We start from the raw sequence: 19,744 nt of genomic DNA, 5'->3' as shown, positions 1-19,744 counted from the left end.
AAAAAAAAATCCATTAATTAGGGAAAATGGCTGTCCTGACAGAAGCACTTATGTTTATAAGGATTTACATTGAACAGCCTAGACCTTCCAAAATCTGGCAATCCATGATTAGTCAAAAGTACTGGGTTCACATCTTATTTAATTTGCCCTTGCATTTAAATAACCATCTCTAATGGAAATATTTTGTACAAAAAATGAACAAAAGGTTAAGAGTTCAAAAATATTTTTTGTAAATTCCATTGGAGATGAACTGTAATGAGGACAGCAAAAAGATCAGGCTCTCTGTAAGAAGATTATAACTGAAAATTTCAAGCCTGAAACTCAAGTTTTTACTATGCTTATGAAGTATGGCTAGCAGCCCACTTAAGACAGTCTGGACAGATAAGGCATGAAAACCTAAAACGTTTTAAGCTGGTCATGCAAAGCTTTGAATTTTGAAAGCAGAGCAGTTCAAATACCTGAATAATATGCTTTCTATTTGATTTCAGACTGAGAGACAACTTTTATCAAGAGGACAAGTAATTTCTTGAGATGTCCTCCAAAGAGTAAGATAAAACAAGATACTTCACATATTTTACAAGAGCATGTCAACACGTACATAAGTATTCTTCATGCTTTTTACTACGATCCACCTTTTGGATCAAGATTTATAAAAAGGTGGGCCAAAGTCTCCATTTCTACTATGTGAGCCATGTAAGAGGTTTCTGCGCAGCAGAGTCCCGTACGCTGTAATGCTGCAGGAAGGTTTAGGATCGCATCCTAGCTCCATAACCTGCTCTTGCAGCATTCCTCCCTGCTTATGCTTTTGGAGTCAGAGTTTCTCTTTACGTTCAGAACTTTTACACAGAATTTTCTACCAAAAGGCTGACGTCAGGCTAAGATCTCTAGGCTGCGATGGACAGTGAACACCCACTGAGGTTTCACAACGCACTCCACAACGCTGAACTGTTTTGTAAAGCTCCACTGAAGCAAGACTTCCAGACAAGTCTGTGGTAATGGGAGGCTTTACAATTTGCCCTCTGTGTAAAGATGCGTGACTAGCATGTTTGCTGTGAGCAGTTCTGAACAATTTTTTTCAGTGTGGGAACGGTCAAGCATTGGGACAGGTTGCCCAGAGAGGTGTGGTATCTCCACCCTTGGAGCTATTTGGAAGTAGACTTGACCAAGGCTCTGAGCAACCTGCCCTGGCGTTGCAGTTGGCCCTTCTTTGAGTGAGGCTGTCGCTGTACAGACTGTAGAAAAATCTTCTGACTTAGGAAAATAAATTCCCAGGCAGGTCAAATACATTTTTGAAAAGTGTGCAGAGTTTACAAACCTGAGACTTGAGGCAGATAATTAAGGCAGAAGAGAGTTCTTCTGTATGGTTTGGCATTATTTATCAAATGCAGAGGTAGCATTAGCCCAGCAGAGCCTCGGCTCAGAGGTTAAGACATGAACTCCTTCCTCTTTTTATTCAGTGTGTGGGGTGACTTGCAGGGCTACCTACCTGATTGCTTGCCCCTATTGCTGACCCCGTATGTAATAAATATCATGAGATAAACAAGCTTTCTGTACTGTGTAGAGATAATGGAGATAAATTCAACCTATTAAGCTTGCAAGTTGTAATTGCTGCCTGGACCACAGCCAGTCTAGGAAAAGCAGGAGAGGATTCTGCTATGGCTTGGACTGATATTAAACAACTGGTTTACTCCCAGTTCCTCAATAGCTGTAATATTAACTGCTTTATTGATCACTCACACGGCAAATGGTGCCACTTAACTGCTTTATTCAGTAAATTGGTGCAAAATGACTCATTACATTTCTATTGGAGATATTTGTCAGCAATCAGCACAGCAGGGCTCTTCCACATAAACATATGGGAGGAGAGGAGCTGTGAGCCATGTTTATTTTTCACTGCAGGATACGAGCTAGGCTTTTTTTTAAGTTAAAAAAGTGAGAACACGGTAGAATTTTTGCTAAAAATACCCTGTTGTGTAAATAGAAACCATGGGCATATATTGATATTGCATCACAAACCCATAAATACCATAAAGAAAATAAAAGTGACTCCTTAATACGGACTTGCCAGTGGAATTTCTGAGCGCAGGGAACATTAGACGAAGTTCATCTCCTCCAAGCCAAGTATTTTCTCACTACTCTTTGCTGCCCATTGCTGCCCTTGTTTTGCTCCCCAGTAAGTGAAAAAGCCTTCCTGAAGGTATCTCATAAACTGGCCCACCACAGGGGTTTGTATGAGTGCGTGCCCATGGGCACCTTTGCTGAAATGTAAGAGCAGAAGAAGGATTAGGAAGATCAGAAGTTGCACCAAGTACCCTCTGGGATAGAGAATAGGCTGTGCAAGCCAAGCCTGAGTTACTGAATTTCTTTGGACTCAATCAGCCTAGCCCCTCATGCAGGTACAGGGAACAAATCCTGCTGAAGTGGGAATAAGAGGGAAATGGAAGGAATGGTGGGTCTTTGGTCCTGGAAGGACTCAAACTGAAAGCAGGGACTGGTGGGTGGTTGCTGGCTCTCCAAAGATGCCTTCTGGTGAAGCAGCACTTTGCGACTCTCGCTGACAGCAACTTGCTTGAGGACTACTGGGGGCTCTTGGAGGGAAAATCAAAATTATTTATTCGCTTTCAGCTTTCTCTTGTAGTCTGAAAGGCTTCCAGGATTGGACCTATGCGATTTGCCTGTTCTCTGTAGGTGAACAGCCCCGTGGCATTCTTGCAAGCTTCTCTCTCGGTCACTGGACTTATCCCCTTCTAACTTCCCTTGTGTTTGGCAGCCATATGAAGTCTTGAAGCTTTCAGCCCTGCGTTGCTGAACTGTGCAACCTGTCCTGCGAGACCTCGTGCTGACAAACTGTCCTGTGCACATTCATGGAGGGAGAATTCCAGACGTTTCTCTATTTCCTTCAGCAGTTCTAACAAATTGCAAAGGTAAGGATGAACCTTATCAGGAAACCTAATCCTATTCTGTTATGACTTGAGCTGCAGATCCTGGTCTCATTTACTTTCAAGGGCTCTCCCATTTGATTACTCCTATTTCTGCTCTGGAATATTTTATTCTATATAAAAAGGACTGTGCCCTATTTTGGGAGTCTGCAACTTTATGTGGGTGGATCTATAAGAAGAGAATGACTTGCATGAATAAAACTCCTTAAACATAATTCCTGGGGCTTAAAAAGTAACAAAATATGTCTTCTAGATTCCAATATGTTTTTTGGTTAATGCCTTCTTAAAAAATTTTACACTACCTGGAAGACTATCATATCCACCTCCTGTATGTCTCTATTAGATGTTTTGGATGTTTTTTTTATTTTCTTCTCAATTTTTAATAGCATAGAGATCTACATTTACATTCTAAACCCTACCAGCTTTCCTAAACATGCAGTTAACTTTTTTTTTTTTTCTGGAATCTGCTTAGCTTTTTTACCAAACACCTTCAGATTGCTTGTAAGAATCATATGCCCCTCTGTTTTTGATAGACCAGCTAGCTCTGCTTAATCACAAACAAAATCAGATGGTTTATCACAATGAAGCAGCAAGTTGGCAGCTTTACCATAAAAGGAAAAAAACAGACTGAAGCCATGTTCCAACATTCACTTACTGCTTCTTTACATTTGTTAATAACGACACTTCCTAATGGGGACATTTCTGTACAGTCCTGCTAAGGACATAGTAAACAGATGGCTTTTCACAGCAGCCTCCTTTTCTAAGATCTTGGGAACTGTGTTTCCCTCCCATACCTCCCAGTAACTACCAGGTTGTTTGTTTTTCCATCTTTAACTCAAGCTTGCATAAAAATGGCTTTGCAGAAAATAGATAACCTTCTTGAATCTGCCGAAAACGATAATATATCTTTTCCATGATGATTTATTGCCAGGGAACTTAATAAAAGCCTAATCATCCACATGAAAACTTTATGTCTATTACTACTGCTACATAACCTGACTTTTCACATTTGTATTGTTTATCACTAATTTGCTGTTTGCTGCATGCGGGAAAGATGGCAGAAGGCAGCAGAATTACTCATCCTTACTGGACCGGTGTCTCGGCCATCATCACTGGAAGCTGGCAGTGCTGCAGGGAGAAGTTATCCACCCACCTCCAGTGCCTTTGCCCTGGCCTGCACTGCCCTCTCCTCGCTGCTGTTACCAGCATTCGTACAGTCACACTGCGTACCAGGAGGGGGTGACCCACCCGAAAAACTAATTCAGCAAAAAGCAACGGATGGTTTTTGCCTGGAGCAGTTTTGAGTCGTGACTGCATGAAGACTGGTGCTGGCGCGGCAGGAGTTGGAATGGGGGTTGAGCCCTTCCTATGGCAGCTGTGCCACTGGGGAGGTACTTCATCCAAAACACAGGAGAGACAGGTGGGTGCAGAAGCATGGGGTGATTTTTTATGATTGCAGTCTCTAAGCGTAGTGGTAGTCAGCTAGCTTCTCTGTAAAGACAGTCAGTGGGGCCCAGTTCAGCGTGGTAGCTCCTGGGGACAGATACACTCACATAATGCTCTCGTGGGATGTTATATTCTCTTGGTCTTTTAGATTAAAGAAAACTAAAGTTTATTCTTGTTCTGGCTGGAAATGAGCATCAGTGACTGTGCCTGGGCAACGCTCATACTGCATTAGTGACGTGGTAATCGGTAGATTCAACAAGACATCCAGCACCCCGGTTTGAGCATGAGACAACATGACTGTGATTTGTAAAAGGGTTTTAGGTACTCAGAACCACTTGAAACAAGTGGAAATTTTATCTCTGCCCAGCCAACATCTTCGTTAATTCCTGTGTCCTGTGAGATGTCAGCTTTTCTGCATATTTGGAAGAAAGTCCAATTATCTGATTTCTGTTAACCGTGCCTAAGTGTTATTACCAGAACAACTTTGATGGGACTTAAACATCATCCCTAATGAATACATTAACCAAGTAAGTCTCTAAAGCAGAGGAAGAATGCAGTGGGCACAGCGCATGTGTTTTGCTGGATGCTTGTGCCAGCAGAGGAGAGGGTGAGAATGTGAAGGGCTGATTCCCAGATGATGAGCCTGCAATAGGACCAGCAATCTGCAGACACTGAGACTTGATTCACCGAAAGATAAAGGTTCCCTGAGGCATCTGAACAAACTGATTGCTGTTGGCCAAGTGGCCCTGGTCGTGAAGTACCAGAATGTAATTCTTCAGTCTTGTGAATCTAAGATGTATTTTACTTTGGCAAGAAGAAACTATGCGAGTTTCCCAGATAAGGAGCAATACTGAAGTTTCACAAGGAAAACATTCAGTGCCCTGATCCATGTTTATGAGTAAGAATTTTTGTTTATATTCCATTTGCAAATATGCTTACAAAAAACTATGAAGCTCTCTATGTCTGTATGTGTTGCGCGCGCGCACACACACACACACAATCACGTTGATGCCCACTTTCACCGCCCCAATGTGAACATAATTTGGCTGAATAACAGAGTTATTTTGAGGTTTGGTTTAGCTTTATGCACAAAACATGAGTATGCTTTTACAAACAAAAGCACAGCTTTAAAACCAGCTGGGGCCCTCTTCAGAGATGGAGAGACTCCAAAATGGTATGTCCCAAGTAAATAAGCAAGTAAAGCGTGGGTGTCCTGGGCTTGTGATGCAAGCTCTTGTGGGACTGCTCCCCAGCTGCCATGCCAGCTGTGCGTGGTTAGGATGGGAGGTTGTGGAAGAGGATTCTCTTAAAGGTTCAACTGATGATCTATTCCCTTCTCTTTTCTTTCCACTTGCTCTCCTGCTTCTCTCCGCTGTCAAGAATTCCTTGCAAAGGGAGCACATGAATAACAAGGCATAAAGCTTCCCCAAGAGTTGGTGGGGCCAGGAAATTATTATGAGCATCAAAAAAGTGAATGGAAAGAAGCATGCACTCTTACTGCCTCCTCCTCCCAGCACCCAGCCTGGGAGTCACAGCTGAACCCGGGCTGTTCTAGGTGCAGTTAATGACCACAGTGAAGGGCAAGCCAGCTCCAGTGGCTTAACTGCTGCTTGGGAGAGCATGTGAGGAAGGACAGGAGACGCTCAGAGAGAGGAAGAGTGAAAGAGGCCCTTATGCTGCTGGGATCAGGCTGATCTGTGCTGACACTAGTTTTACATTAAGCAGAAAACTCATGTACTTTCAGGCCAAAACAATTCTCCTGTTTCAGCATAGGCTGTATTATTACATTTTTTTTCTCTTTCCTGCAGATAGCTTGTAGCCCTTTCCTAATTGTTTTTCCCCATCCCATTTTTAGGGACAAATAGCTGTATTCTACACAGCTGAATGAGAACACTACTAATGATCTGCAGGAGCTGGAAGCTTCTTGCAGAGCTCCCTTGCAAGGCTTGCTGCTTAAATAAAGGATCTGAGGAAAGAAGACTGCTCTGGCTTCAGGGCCTGTTGGAGCCCTGGACAGTGCTGGATGCAGAGTACAGTGGTCAAGAGATGATCTGGAAGGCAGATACCTGCCTGTGGCTTAGTGGGATGAGCTTATGCCAAGTAAGTTTCCTGTAACTGTGGTTACATCAAAAATGGTATTTACTGAATCATGTTATTTTAAAAGCACCTGCTCCCTTAGTCCTAAACATATTCTATATGCCTGTCTTCCTGAATAACTCTGCTGTTACAGTCCAGAGGAAGGTCTGTTTTCAGGATGTCTTTTATTGTTGCTTTACTGATCCTCCTTCTCTGCTGTACTACAGCTCTGCCTTCTGGAATGCACTCAAATAAAGAAACAGAAATAGCTCCTGAAAAGAAATGTCACATAAGCCATAGGAAGAAAAAAGGTTGATATTGTAAAGTGGATACCTAGTTTTCTGGGTCTAGAGTTGAATTAACTATATTTCAAACACTCTTATATCTGGAAATATAAGATTCTAAAGTCAGGAACCTAAGTTATAATTAGGTAATCAACTTAAGTAAATAATCTTCAGGAGTTTAATCTTCAGAATTTCTAAGGATTTTGTTATCAGGATTGTTTTGTTAGTTTTACAGTTAGTACAGATGAGTACTCAGGACTTTTGGCGGGGAAAAGACCGGTTTTGATATCAATCACCATTGGTGTGTGTATACATATATATATATCTATGTTGCTTGTAACAAAATGACAGGGCTTTGATTGGTATTTTCAGTCAGTAGAAATCTGCCTGGGGTTGGGGGATTATAGTTCTGTGGATTTGATGGCCTGGCACACACATATAAGATGATCTTTTTTCATTGTGGGGAAGGACTTTGTCTAGTCTAAATCTTGGTTTAGAAAATAGCAATTAACTATGACACGCCAAACTGACTACTTGTAACTTCCAGTAAATTCATCAGGTTCATATTTGAAGTAGGATAAGTACAGGAGTACTGCAATCCTTGTGATTAAGATGTGTTGTGCACCTGGAGAAATACTGTGTAATGTCATTTGCATAGTCAGATAAAGTGCGCAGTGGGTTTGAATGGATTAGTTTCTCCGAAACAATCCCTGTTCTGTGTATGTATGTAAATATTACAAATAAATCAATACTGGGTACTAATCTAGCTGTTAAACTGAAATTTCGAGATGCTGTTTATTGTTTTCACCAGTCAGATCTAAACCCCATAAGCTTTAAACCTTTAAATCCTTAAGGTCCAAACTGGGAAGCCTTGCTGAGCCACAGTTACCGGCCAGAATTTCTGCAGGATCAGGCTTCTAATGAGGGCATTCAAATTTCAAAGCGTTTTGTAGAGTCCTGGTTTCCTGGAGTACCTGAGGTCGCTGCGAGATTGCAACTGGTCATGTCCCTGTAGTCTGTAGGTGTTGCAGCCTCATACATTCATCACTACAGCTTTTTCATCCCTACATTATGATTTTTCCTTAGAGCAAAACCCCCTCAGTCTGTCAATAGCGACTGTAGAAGGAGGAGAGCACTGTGAATTTTGAAGTTTTGTTGGCACCATTTGGGGCCTGACTGCTTTCCCATTGCCGCTCGTTGCCATTATTGTTAGAAAACAGAGCACAACTCAACTCAGGGCTCCAAAGCATTAGACTGTAATGAAAGTAGCCCCAAAACATTATTTGAATTTGCTTTGCTAGGGGAGAGAGAGAGAGAGAAGAGCAATGCCGACAGATCCAGCAGCGCTAGCAGCTAACTTTGGAATAGTCCCCACTGGTGGAGAGGGAGCATTTTCCATGCCCGTATTTGCCAAAACTATTTGCTTGACTTTGAAACCTTCCCACATGCCTCGACACAGATGGGTAAAAGGATTGTTTTTCCTTTTTGAGTCACAGTGTTTGTGGACTGCCGTTCCTGCCAAAGAATTCCTCTGAAACTTCTAGAAAGGCCGTGTCACCCTCCGTAACAGATCTTTTCTGGCTGTGCTTCTTGCAGGAGCACATGTGGAGTTATAAGGTGTTTTCTCCCACGTTAGTGGGCAGCGATTTCTAAGGACTGCAGCATTAAACTGGCCTACCTTGCAGCATGCTCCTGTAGGCTGTGTCCGCGATAGCGTAGATGTGAGGCGGCATCTCGTGCCTCTTCTTTCCCTTGTACATGTCGATAATCTTCTCTGAATAAATGGGCAGCTGTTTGTATGGATTTATTACAACGCAGAAGAGACCTGAATAAGTCTGCAAGGAAATTCAAATAAAAACTGGAATTAATGTCGTGTGCCATGCCTAGTCTGGGAAACACAGGCATCAGCTGCATTGAACTAACAGGATTTTAGCAAATAACACTCTTATATTCTGCCTAGTGTAACAAATGAAGCGGCATTTTCTGAATGTATGTGTATGGGTGGTTTCCAAGTGCACAAATAATTATTTCTAATAAGCAAACCACTAGAAAGTATGTGAATTTAGTAATCTGTAGAAATACCATGATCTGATGTTAGAGCTTCTTGACTTCAGTTATTTTCAGTACATAGTGAATTACCCTTATCTGTGGTGATGTAACTACTGTAATAATAATACATAATATTTCTTTATACATGTATTTTCATACCAGGGTATGTCCTTGCGTAGGTAGGGGTCAAATTTTGTAAACTGAAATCCTAGGGAAGAAGCTTGGATTGATGTTAGAAGAAGTTTTTTTTTTTTTTTTTAAAAAGATTATATGAACACCATATAACAATGATGATTGATAAGAGTCCTTGAAAAAAATTACTCAAGTTCCAAATAGATGTCTTAATGGAATAGTCATGCCTTTACTACATGATTATTTCTGTAAGATATTTAAGGAAAAACGTGGTTTCTGTTTACAGCTTAATGAAGGTAGTAATATAAAAATACATACATAAACCAACAAGAATGGTGGCTACCAGCTGATAACTGTTCATCCAGGTTTTGTTAGTTGGTTGTTGGGTTTTTTGGTTTTGTTTTTTTTTTTTTTTTTTTTAGTTTTCCTTTATTTTGGAATGCTCCAGCTATTGAACTGGAGCAGAAATAATAGCGTATGATAATAGATGGTGAGCCATATTTCATAAACAATTACTTAACAGTAAGCAATTTGCAAGGGTTTTTCATTAAAAATAAAAATTTTAAAACCCCAAAATAAAAAATTACAAAGTTATGAGATTATAATTGCAGGAGTATTGTGATATTTAAGCTGGCCTATGGCTGTTAGTTTTAAAACCATGCCAGTTAAAAAAACTGAAATAATGAAATTATGCTCTTTCTGACTTAGGCATAAGTGGGTTTGGATTTTTTTTTTTTTTTTTTTTTTTTTAAATTGCCATGCTGTGTGAATGAGTGCTTTGTGGTGTGCAGCTGCTGCCATGCCTTAATCTCAGGGCTGCGTCCGAGGATGGCTCAAGCTGCCTCGGTTCCCCCGTAGGAAGCACGGCAGCGCAGGACCGCAAAATGGCATCTGGGAAGCTTGGCTCTGGGCACAGGGATTTCCCTTTCCTGACCATAATAGGAAATGGCACAACACGGTCTCGGCACAGCCTGAACACTTTATATGGTATTCAGCAAACACGGCGAGAGCGTCCATCAGCCTCCAGCAGCGAGGAAGGAGCAGGTTGGGTGCTCCGCGCTGGGCAGGAGAACTTCTGGGGCGCTGCGGGCGGTGACCAGGGCCTCTCCTACTGTTTCAGGTTGTGACTGCGTCACCATAGTCTCAGGTCAGACAACAAGAAAATTAAGCTCAAGATCCTTGCCGGTTCTCAATCTCCCCAGGCTAAAACTCTTGAGGTGGAAGGTAGATAATTACTGTGCCGGATTTTCATTGAAGCTGGAGTTCAGATTGAAACCCTGTGCTAATCGTGTCAAAATGAACTTTAGTGCTGTGGGGACAATACACTTGAAAAGTGACAGTTTTTTATCCTAGAATAACCACCAAGGCCCTTGAGGAAAGGACAGCAAGGTCTTTTTTTCAGTAGAAATACTTTCACTGTATGCACTCAACTAATCGTTCCCAACAAGCAAAATAATAGGAAAGTAAATTTCCAATGCAGGAAATTATTTAGGCCTCCCTTCCCTGAGATTTCTAGGCATTTTCCTGACTTGCCACATGCAGGGCTATTTGCACACCCAGGCATACAGTAAGATACCTTTGAAGAGCTAACTCCGAGGCACAAGAAGCAGGTTATTAAGGCAGGGCAAAAGCCTGAGCTGATGACGTTCAGGAATCCCCATTTCTAACTGGACTGCGACTGATACCATCTCTCATGTTGGGAAAGCTGACCGAGACCTCTTGGTTTCACTGATTGTACTTCTAGGTATCTGCTTTGCAAGGATTTGGGGAAACCGGATTAATACGTGTGATGTTTTGAAGGTAAGGAAGCCAGTTGGCTAAGCATGTGACTGGAAGCGGGTGGTTTGAAGTTTCTGTGCCTTAAATCATTCTCCCTGGGGCACAGCCTGTCCAGAGAGGGGGACCCCCAGCTGTATCTCTCCCTGGGCGGTTTGGAGGCAGGACATGGTTTGAAGCACCTTAAGGATAGTGTCCATAGGAGACCTCAGCTTGTGTATCCCTTGGACAGCCGCCGCTGAAGGATATTTAAGAGAGACTGGCGCAAATACACACATCTATGTTGTAAATGACTAGGTGTGGGCAGAAGAATCCCACCTCTGGTTCCAGTATGCGTATATAGTTATCTGTATTTAAGAAAGCATTTTGCACTGTTAGGCGAAGACTGAATTGGTAGTGCCTATGAATACAGGTACAAGAAACTTGATTCTACTCGCAAATCCACTGAAGGTGCGTTGCTATTTTACTGATATTTATATAATAATTTTTGGTTTAATTTGCGTGTGGACAAGGCAGATTCTGTTTGTTCTGAGCAATGTGAAACATGGGTTAGTGGCAACACATTTCTTGCCCTTCTTTCTTAATTACCTGTGATGAAGGAAAAGGCCAGGGTCTTTTTCCAGTGTACAGTCACTCTGTTAATTTCTGCACTGAATCTTTTTATTTAATAACATTTAATATAAATGCAAGGGACAGATTATTTGATTTTTTTTTTTCTAGGTTGACTTTTTTCTTTAGCAGAATTGGGAATCCCCATTTGCATCAGTGATGCTCTAAAGGGGAAGATATTAAGGTCATGTTTTCTTTGTATGTGTGGGATTCCAAGGGAGGCAATGTAGGCATTTCATGGCAAAGCCAGGAGATGGCTGTTTACAGTTGGTTTTGCAAGTGGATGAGACTCAAATTCTGTTTAGATGCCCCCTATTTTTTTTAAATGGTATGACAGTATCTAGTAGGGCAGGACTGTGTAAGGCTGGACAGTTTTAACCAGGTTTTAGTTACTGAAAATACTAGTAACTTGTTGCAATGCAAGTCAAAATAATTTCTTTATAACTATTAATTTACCACCATCTTAAATCTAGTCTCTTGAGAAAGAAAACTTAATTTCAGATGCACTTCCATTTTTGTCTCCATGAAAAATTCTTTGGTTTCTAATTGCATTATCCGCTTTTGGAAATTAATTTCCTCTTCCTATAGAAAGTGAAAATTCCGCAAAAAATCCACAAAGTAAACATATTGGATATCCTGGAACATCTATGCAGAGTGTTGCTGAGAACAACAACAAAGAAATAAACACCACACATTTTATCCCACTATTCTTCTACTGATTCTTTTTAGATCTTGCAACAATATAGAACACTTTCAGAAAAATTCTATTTTAGTAATTAATGCTGCGAGTTCTGATATAATAGCACATAGGTCCATATGCTCACCTGCAAACTTAAAATCGAATAAACTCAAATACTGAAAAGATAGAAAGTCTAGCTTCTTTCAGAAATCTTGGTGATGTGCATTTTAGTACATTCCTGAAGGAAAGATCTTGAGGTTAGCTCTTTGAAGTTATGCATAACAATTAAATAGTTCCTTTGTTGTACTATATATAACTGTCTTATTTTGTGCTTCATTTCCTACTTTCCAATTTAGCATTCCTCATATTATTAATGAAAGCTCTACTCCTGCTTCTAAAACCTTGTTACTTAAGCTCTGCACTTTCTTTCACTCATGAGTGGTCTGTCATCTGTGCCAGTTTTGGCTGGGATGGAGTTAATTTTCTTCATAGTAGCTAGTATGGGGTTGTGTTTTGGATTTGTGCTGAAAACAGTGTTGATAACACAGGGATGTTTTAGTTACTGCTGAGCAGTGCTCACACAGAGCCAAGGCCTTTTCTGCTCCTCACCCCACCCCACCAGTGAGGAGACTGGGGGGGCACAAGGAGTTGGAGGGGACACAGCCGGGACAGCTGACCCCAACTGACCCAAGGGATATTCCAGACCGTGTGACGTCATGCTCGGCATATAAAGCTGGGGGAAGAAGGAGGAAGGGGGGGGACGTTCAGAGTTACGGCGTTTGTCTTCCCAAGTCACTGTTAGGTGTGATGGAGCCCTGCCTTCCTGGAGATGGCTGAACTCCTGCCTGCCAATGGGAAGTAGTGAATGAATTCCTTGGTTTGCTTTGGTTGTGTGCACGGCTTTTGCTTTGCTTGTTAAGATGTCTTTATCTCAATGAGTACTCTCACTGGAATTCCAGTGGGTTTATTCATTTACTCAAACATAAGGTTTTACTTGAGCACCCACCAAACCAGAACTTGTCAGCTGCATTTCAATGGGAGTTTTGCCTGAGAAATGATTGCATGATTTGGCTTTTCCCTATGTTCTTTTTGCAAGTTACTGGAAACTTGCTCAGGTTTGCACTGAAGTCATTCAGAAGTCCCTATTGTTTTGGTTTGGTTTTTTTTTTTTTTTCCAAACAGTAGGACTGAGGTGTTGTTCAGCTATCAGAGTTCTTTCCAAGCCAACAACATCCTTTCAGAATTAGTAAGTTTTGAGGAAGAAACCTTCATGTGTTTTAATTTAGTTAAGTAAAGAAGCAATTATTAAAGAAGCAGGAGGGTTATGGGGAATAAAGTGAACATTTTTGGTTTAAATGCCAATAATATATACATTTTTGGTTTAGGATGCCATTACTGGCGGGTTAGTAATTGCACAGCAGTGTTACATGCAAGGACTGTATCCCTGACAGTGGGATACACCTTGTTTGCGATGGGACATGGTTAGCATGTAATAGCAAATGCCGTGTGCGTGTTTGGTTCTACTTACATAAATTAAACCTGAGAAGTATCTCTCCCTTAGATTGTGCAGCACTGAAGCTTCATTGAGGCAAGTCAGCTCTGCCATGTCCTCCACTTTGGAGAACTTTGGAGGGTTCATCTTCTGGATGTCATCCTTGCTCAGTGTCACTTTCTTTCCATTTTCTGCCAGTTCAACTGTCACCTCATCCCCTTTCTCTTCCTTGATACTTGCTGCTTCAAATCCATGTTTCTCTGATGGAATCCAAACCAGTCTTTTCGCTGACCAGTCAGCCTGGGCAAGTGGGTTGTTAATGAAGTTTTTGTCCACAAAGAGGAATTTCTCGTCATCGCTGAGAGCTTTTTGAGCCATTTTGACTCAGTAGACACCTGTTGAGGAAGCAAAATATTCTGCTTTGAAGGGAGGCAAGTGTGGACATGTTCCAGGCAAAACACATTTGTCAAATCTGCCATGTGGTAGATCCAAAGCACTATAGGTCCTGTGTCATATCTCATATTTCTATGCAGATACTTTTGGGTGCCAGCTTAGATACCTTAGAGTATCTGTGTTCGGATTCCCATTCTTTTGTTACTGTGTCTGAAATCACCTAAATCAAAAGCTTCATGGAACTAAACCGAATGAGGACACCTGTGCTTATTACTTTGTTTATGTTCCTGAAGATCAGAGAGAAAAGTAAGGCATAACTAATGTCTGTGCAATGAGACTGGCAGGACTGCACCAAGCCTACCAGCTGAACAGCTTTCTGCAGCCTCATCTCTTGCCCATCACAAAGTTAACTGAATTCAGATACATACAAAATCTCTCATCACCCAAATACTGTTGGGCACATACTGAAATACTGGTGCAATAATAAAATAACTAGTAGAACAGTTCCCAAGCTATGGTCCAGAAAGGACAGAAACGAACTTTTCTTGCAAAGGACTATTTCCAATCATTCTAATACCATTTCATTTGAAGAAGAATAAGATTAAGAACAGGCCAAAAGAAAAAAACAGGAAAAAGAATTGTTGTCAGTACTGCTGGTAAAGGAGAAGTAATTTAGAGTTATCCCCTTTCCATGGTTCAGACAGTAGGAGGTGATCATTTATGAAGGGTAAATATCTACCACATGAGAGAGAGAAGAAATAAAACAAGCCTGGAAGTTGCCTCAGCTATTAGATACTCTGAGCCACGACGCTCAAATTGGAAGGCTGATGCACCTCTGTCGTGCAGTTGTAAATGGATAAAACAGCACCGTGCAGTTGCACTTGGATAAAGCAGTGGGATGTATGTGCTCCATAGGTGAGAGCAATGGGAGGGGTCTGGCTGCTTTGCACTGCCTGTGAGAGGGAGGCGGCAGCTTCTTCCCTGCTCTGGCCACTGGAAGTTAGGATGTAGCTGCAAGATCTGTGCCGATAATGCTGGAGCTTTCATAAGCGTTCTGCTCTGTCCTACGGGGGGGACAGCTCTAAATGAGGAAAGGCGTAAATGGAGGACTTCTTGTGGTTTGCTACAGGGCAGGACAAGAGCGCTGCTCATCAGGAAACCCGCCATGCAGTGGAGCAGAGAGTGGAGCTGGGGACGAGCTACGGTGGGGAGCAGGGAAGAGTGTGTGCCCAAGAAAAACATCTCTATGAGACGGAGGCTGTTTCATTTCCTTATTGAGAATGAATTTAATGTTTGCAGCATTCAAACAAACATGAATCTTGAGGGAGCTTGGAGAACTGACTGTTAAAGATGTCAGCAATCAACCCATAAGCAGAATGATATTTGTAAAGACCAAGCTCTGTGGTATGTAGCCAAATGGACACCCTGTGCTCTGGGAGTATCAGAGATTGGTTTCCAAGTATTTGTCCCTGAAGCCTTCCCACAGATTAATGTTTTTTTGCAAGGCCAGATTGTGTGAGGGGTCTGAGACAGAAGCATGGATCATGCAGAAGGTGACATAAAGCTTAAAAACAAAACCAGGATTTTAGAGGCGCCTAAGAGGGTTAGATGATCCCACTGAAATTCAGTGGAAATTAGATGCCCCAGTTCCTTAAACTCCCTTGACAATTCTCTCCTCTAAACCAAAGAACAGCTTTCCTCTAAAGGTACTCGTTCTAGAGCCACCAGCCTTGCCCGGAAATCCCCAACAGGAAAATTCACCCAGGCCATCCTTGCACATGCTACGCGCGCGGTGGTGCGGGTGAACGGGAGGCAGACCCTAACAGCTTGGATCTGTGCATTGCCACCGGCTTGTGCGCAGCGTTCCCCGCTGTCGAGCCTCTGGAAGGGAGCTCTGTAGGATGTGGCCCTTTGCTTGCTCCCAGGGGATTCTTGGAAGAGAGCTGCGAGAGGAAACTATTTGACCTCTGTGTGGATTAAGGCAGAAAATGTTCCCTCCTTGCCAAGAGGGCTGGTAGAGGCACACAGTTCCAATAATGGAGATGGTATTCTCTCCAGCTGAGCTTTCCAGCTGGCGCCCGCAGGGTGAAGCCTGCCGGACAGAGGAACGGAGGGAGCGCTGCCCCATCGCCAGGGCTGCGGCCCCGGGAGCGTGGGGCCGGGCAGCAGCAGGACCCTGCTACGGCCTCTCTCCTCCAGCTGCGGTAGCAATGGCCAAGGTCCGTTCTCTGCCCCGCTGCCGCAGCAGCATGGGAGGAACTGCAGCGGCAACGGAGTGGGAGGATTTCAGCCCATCCTAGGCCCAGAAGAGCGCCGTGTGGTCATCCCGAAGCATTAGAAAGGTTGTATTGTGCTGCCCGTGGCTAAGTGCCAAGCGGCAGCACGTTCAAATCAATAGGCATTTGGTATTGCTGTCAGAAATGCCAAAAATTAGACTGAACTGCGGAGCTGAGTTTCACAGAGTCAAATCCTGCTACTTTGAGGCTGCCCACAACCAATGATGGTGGCAATCAAACTGCTGAATCATCCTGACCATCTACCTCAAAAACCCGGTTGAAGACAAAACTGTTGGGCTGCTACAAAGCATGTCACCAGGGGGACGACCCAAAAGTTTTTTGCTGTTTTGTTGACCAAGAGAAAGTTCCTTTCCTTGTTACATGCTAAGTCAAAAAGATCTTTGACAGATTACAGCATGAAATGGAGAGCTGGTCTGTCTGTATTCTACTATGTTATCCGACTTTTTCATGCACGTAAAACTTTCTGCACCTTGTTATTTAAATTCAGTCTTTTTGAAAGCGAGATGAGGTTGGAAGGTATAAGAGGTGGCATGAACTGCAGAGCTTGGAAATAGAGGTTTTTATGCCCTAGATCTAAGCATGATGTTTGACTAGTTTAAACATGGTAAGAATAGACCCCCTACAAGAAATAGGGAGTAGCCAGTCCAAGCTGGATCTTATCACAGCTCTGAAACACTATGAGGAGAAAACATGGATTTGTGTAAAAAGAACTTTTCATGATTGATCCTCTGGAAACTGAGGATAAAGGTTGAGTAGCAGCTGAGCACCACTGTAGTAAAAAAGGAAATGCAGTTATGAAGTGTGGATTAATGAATATGAATAGTTTAACAGATTAATGAATATTAATTAATGCATATTAATAACAAAGGAAGGTTTCTGAATGGAAGGGGTAGAAGATGAGCTCCACAAACTCAACTAGATTTGTCATAGTGTAGTGCTGTGCACTGAACTAATGAACTGCTGAAGCTTTCTGATTAATAACTGGCAGTAAACCTTCTGGTCCATCTCTGATCGAGACTGAACTGCACTGGTCCAGCATATGATTGATGTTGGGGGGAATGGGCCAAGGGGAAAGATTCGTTACTGCCTATTGAGAACATTCCCCGAGAAGGCAAAATTTACCCCTTAGCCAGTTCCTGGGTTTTGTCTATAGGGCTAGCTGAGAGAAACAGAGACCAATATCTTATCTGTGCGAGAGGTGGTAAGAGGTTCTCATCCTTTCCTTCAGGTGGATGATAGCCCAAATCACGTACAAGAGTAAATACTTTTACACTCAGAGGTGAGCTATCCTGAGGAAGGGAGGAGGTAAAGGGAGGAAAAGCAATCACAAAAATACTACCGATATGAAGTTTCTTGCCTTAGAAATGTGCCAAATCACACCAAACTGGATCCATTATACCTGTCTAAACCCCAAATATGCACATAGACATGGGTACGCATACTTCCACAGCTTACTTTCTGTTCTTCCTTCTGCTGTCCCACTGCAGATATATCTAGCTGACCTTCGCTGCCTTTTCCCTTATCATGTCAGTGACAGAAGTTGAATACTGTCTTTACAATCAGTTCATCCTGAGTATATTATTCCAAGGACAAAGTATAAATATTTCCAGGAAGTGCACTTTAATGACAAGGTTATTGGCCAAGCAGAATTGCCTTCTGGGTCAGAGCTTAGAGGGACTGCTTTTCTCCTAATGAGAAGATAAGGATACTTCTCCCTTCCTCTGCAGGATGTGCATGTCAGTATAAAAGCTTATCACAGCCATACAGGGAATAATTATTAGAACAGAGGAATACATAACCAAGTATGTGAATTATTTTCAAAAACCAAGTCCTGCTCTCATAAGTGGTTTCTGAAGGAAGAGTGTAGCAGTAACCTGCTGCTTGACTCAAACTGCATTTCTCAGGCTACAGTAGTTCTTGACTATGTTCTTTCCAGGTTGCTTATCTTTTACTTTTCCAGTACTTAACTGAACTACCCAACTGAGCATTGCTTGAAAAAAAGAAAATCTAGGGGTGAATCCTAATCTTGTGGTCTTCATTTGGGAACTGGCTCCCCAGCACAGTTAGCTTTGTCACGGGCACTGCTACCAATCCCTTCTGGCCTTTCACCTCTCCCCCCGGTCACTGGGACCACCACTCGAATGCTTACTCTCATGGACATTTTCAGCTGAACATGGAGGTATCATCAGTACTAGTTTATGGATGTTCAATCATGGAAGAGGGAAAGTCTGTATTTTAAGACCATTTTCAGTAATTTCACAGGCTGGTTTTTTGCTTTGTTTGTTTTTTTTTTTTAAATGCATTCTCCATGTACTTTAATCAAATTGTCTTTAAGTGCCTTGGTCTCTTATCAGGTCTTCTCACCTCTGTTAATGCAAGTTACTATATAACGCTGATTAAACACTTGATAGCTCTTTTAATACTCCAAAGAAATTGGCCCGGGTTATTACCTGTATTATAAACTGTAAACATCAAAAAAGAAGGAAAAAATACTTGAATTGCATCATGTGGGGATAGATTCCCTTTTTCTGGAAAAGACCAGCTATTTCACGTACCCCCAAATGTTATTCTGTTAAGTAAATCAGATTCTGCATATTCATTAGAATGCATAAATAATCCATATTTTAACTGGACTTTGCACAAGTTGGAAAGCTATCTCTAGCTCTTGGCTTCTTCTAAAATTAACATACTTAAAAGAAAAGCCAACAGATTTGCAACTAATAAGTCTCAGTGAATTATAAAGAGTCGGGATCCTCTGCATACATCTATGCATGCTACCATATATGGCGATGTTCTTCTCAATACAAGCTGTTCCACAAAAATGTAATGATAAAAAATTCAAAACAAATACCTTTTAGGGACTAGTGTGTCAATTGCAAATGAGATAATAAAAATCATTGTTTACATCCAGGCGAATACAGCCAGAGGAGTATCATGTACTAAACTAAAGTGACTACTTGATTAAGTGCTTTCCTCTCGGGGAGTTCAGCGTTTTAGCCTCTGTGTAAGTGGCTTGAGGGCACTGTGAACTTCAGGAGTTCAGCAAGTCAGTCTGTCCAGAGGGTCTTGTTGCAAGCTGCCTGTCAGGACAAAGCTTTGAGTGAAGGAGAAGGTGGGCTTGTTTTTAAACAAGTGTATTTTAGAAAAGGTTTTACTGAGACATATGTGTTAGATAATACTAACAAACCTTCTGATTTCCCTTATATTTAAAATATCTCGTATTGCTTCTTAATTATGCACGGACATATGCCTCTCATACATATCAACATTTTTATAGGTGTGCATGCACACATACACACACATATATATATGTGTGTGTGAGTTCAAGAAGCCAGTGAACTTCTGGGATGACACGGAAGCTGCTTTCTATACTGCCATCTACTGTCTTCTTAATTTACTCATGGTATTTTGTTAAAAGTTTGTTGCTTTATTTTCCCTTATAAAAAAAGGCATGTCACATTCAAAATTACTTGAATTAGCGTAGTTAACCAAAACTAATCTGATAATTCACTGAAACTTTATTCCCAGCATATTAAAAACATATGTATATGATGCTAAGGCATTTTTGTAAA

General features: G+C 41.8%; 1 protein-coding gene across 4 annotated transcripts in view; it reads right to left on the bottom strand.

Moving 5' to 3' along the window:
* The window catches only part of MYH11 (myosin heavy chain 11), a 63,153-nt gene that overhangs the window by 42,625 nt on the left and 784 nt on the right, over positions 1-19,744 (bottom strand). For all 4 annotated transcript variants that reach the window (XM_030001514.2, XM_041120104.1, XM_030001512.2 and 1 more), the window contains exons 2-3: positions 13,519-13,877; positions 8,424-8,580 (exon numbers count right to left, since the gene is read on the bottom strand). In XM_030001514.2, the coding sequence (XP_029857374.1) occupies positions 8,424-8,580; positions 13,519-13,860 (499 nt within the window). In that variant the 5' untranslated portion in view covers positions 13,861-13,877. The remainder of the gene's footprint in view (positions 1-8,423; positions 8,581-13,518; positions 13,878-19,744) is intronic.

The sequence above is a fragment of the Aquila chrysaetos genome, chromosome 25, assembly GCF_900496995.4.
Source record: "Aquila chrysaetos chrysaetos chromosome 25, bAquChr1.4, whole genome shotgun sequence".
In the NCBI taxonomy this organism is placed as follows: Eukaryota; Metazoa; Chordata; class Aves; order Accipitriformes; family Accipitridae; genus Aquila; species Aquila chrysaetos.
The sequence above is the reverse complement of the archived record's forward strand: the minus strand, read 5'-3'. Positions and strand labels throughout refer to the sequence as shown.